The following is a 1577-nucleotide window of genomic DNA, read 5'->3' as shown; positions in this document are numbered from 1 at the left end:
GGCAGGAAGCCTCCATTTGGGGAAGACAAGAGGGGATTTGCTTTACATTTTACCCTACACGGAGACAGCGATGAAAATGATTCGGGAGAGAGTGGCAAAATGATAATTACTTTGCCTACGTAAAGAGTGTATCAGATCTTTTTGACAGCATCAACCTGAAGAAATGAGTCTCACCTCTAGGAGTGAGACTGCGGAAGAACGTACTTTCAAAGAGGGTCTCACTGTAATTGTCCTAAATAGAAGGAAAGGGCGTGAAGGCGGAGCTAGCTAGTGAACCCGCGCCACCCAGAAGTTTCAGTGAGTTTCCTCAACTTCTAGTTCTCACTAGCGTTCGTACGACCCTGGGGAGGTGGCACAGGGAGAGGGATTACCCATTCAATGGAATGCAGATGTCCCTTTAAGGTTTGCCTCTCTCCCCGTGGACTTTAGCCTAAACACGGACTAGAAGCTTGCTTTATTTGTACATGAGCACAGACTCTGGGAATCAGCCAGTTGCAGTTTCAAAGACCGAGAACCAAAAGGGAGGGGCGATGTGGCAATACTTCTTGGATGTGAAAAGCGTGGACAGGACTTAGAGGCTTTTGCCGAAAACACAGGAAATCACCCCTCGGCTGCCGCTGCTGCTGCCGCTGCTGATGCCTCCGCTGCTCTAAGAGTTGGCGGAGTAGCTCAAAGGCATAGAGCGCTCCGGCCCCAGTTTGTTCAGGGCAGCCTGCAGTGTGTCCCAGCTGAGACTCCGAGCCCTAGGGAGCCTTCCCTGCCTCTCCTGCTCGTGCCAGGCTGGTCATGGCCCGTCAGCGCTGCACCAGCCCAGGTGTCGCTGTCGCATGCTGGTTGCTTACGGGTGAGAAATTTCATCTTTCTTTATTAAGCATCGTCCCCCAATCTTTGCTTAAGTGTTGAAGTGAAGAATAAGGGTGTGAGGCTGGGGTTCAGGATAAATAGAATTGTGGAGAAAAAAAGGGACAGGAAGAGCAATAAAAACGCTTTAGGTTTTGGAGCCAGCATGGGCAGGTTAGAGTGTAAAAGGAGTGTTTTTGTGTTTGGTTTGACTAAGAATTTGTTCTGATTTTTCACCCTGGGGTTAGAGGATAAGGGAGGACTGTTTGGAATTGTAAACAGTAGGTGAAAATAGGATTTTAAATTAAAGCCTTCTTGCGATGGAAAATAACTTAGTGTTTCTATGTTAGGAGTTTTAGCGGGTGACTTCTGTTTGGGGGTGGAGGGACTGTGCTGAGCTAGGGGAGGAAGGTGGGCAGCAGCAATCTATGCCAAATTCAAATCTCTATACTCAGGTTGCTCATGAATCGAAATATTGTATGTCTTTGGCATCCGGCTTTCAGAACTATCTTTGCTTCAGGACTAGGGAAAGAGACCTATGCAATATTTTCCCTGATCCTGAGGTGATGTGTTCAGGTTCATCTTGTGAGGGGATGTTGTGGAAGGGGCGGAGGACACAGGAAAAGTTTGAAAGTGAGGAGTTGTGAACGTTTAACTCAGTTAACTACAAAAAGGAATTAGGCAAACAAGCAATAAGTTATCCATAGTATTTTAAATTTTGTTTTCTCCAACACTTC

The 1577-nt window shown here is 47.0% G+C and overlaps 1 protein-coding gene across 2 annotated transcripts in view; it reads left to right on the top strand.

Annotated features, from left to right (window-relative positions):
- The first annotated feature begins 212 nt into the window (after positions 1 to 212).
- Positions 213 to 1577, top strand: part of ITGA1 (integrin subunit alpha 1) — a 201513-nt gene continuing 200148 nt past the window's right edge. The window contains exon 1 of one of the 2 annotated variants that reach the window (XM_069095297.1): positions 213 to 844. In XM_069095297.1, coding sequence (XP_068951398.1) covers positions 787 to 844 — 58 coding nt within the window. In that variant the 5' untranslated portion in view covers positions 213 to 786. The remainder of the gene's footprint in view (positions 845 to 1577) is intronic. The other variant, XM_069095296.1, reaches the window with a different exon arrangement.

Source organism: Petaurus breviceps, unplaced genomic scaffold (assembly GCF_028583685.1).
Source record: "Petaurus breviceps papuanus isolate PSGF00001 unplaced genomic scaffold, PetGlider_PUasm1.0 226, whole genome shotgun sequence".
In the NCBI taxonomy this organism is placed as follows: domain Eukaryota; kingdom Metazoa; phylum Chordata; class Mammalia; order Diprotodontia; family Petauridae; genus Petaurus; species Petaurus breviceps.
This window is presented reverse-complemented; position numbering and strand designations above follow the sequence as displayed.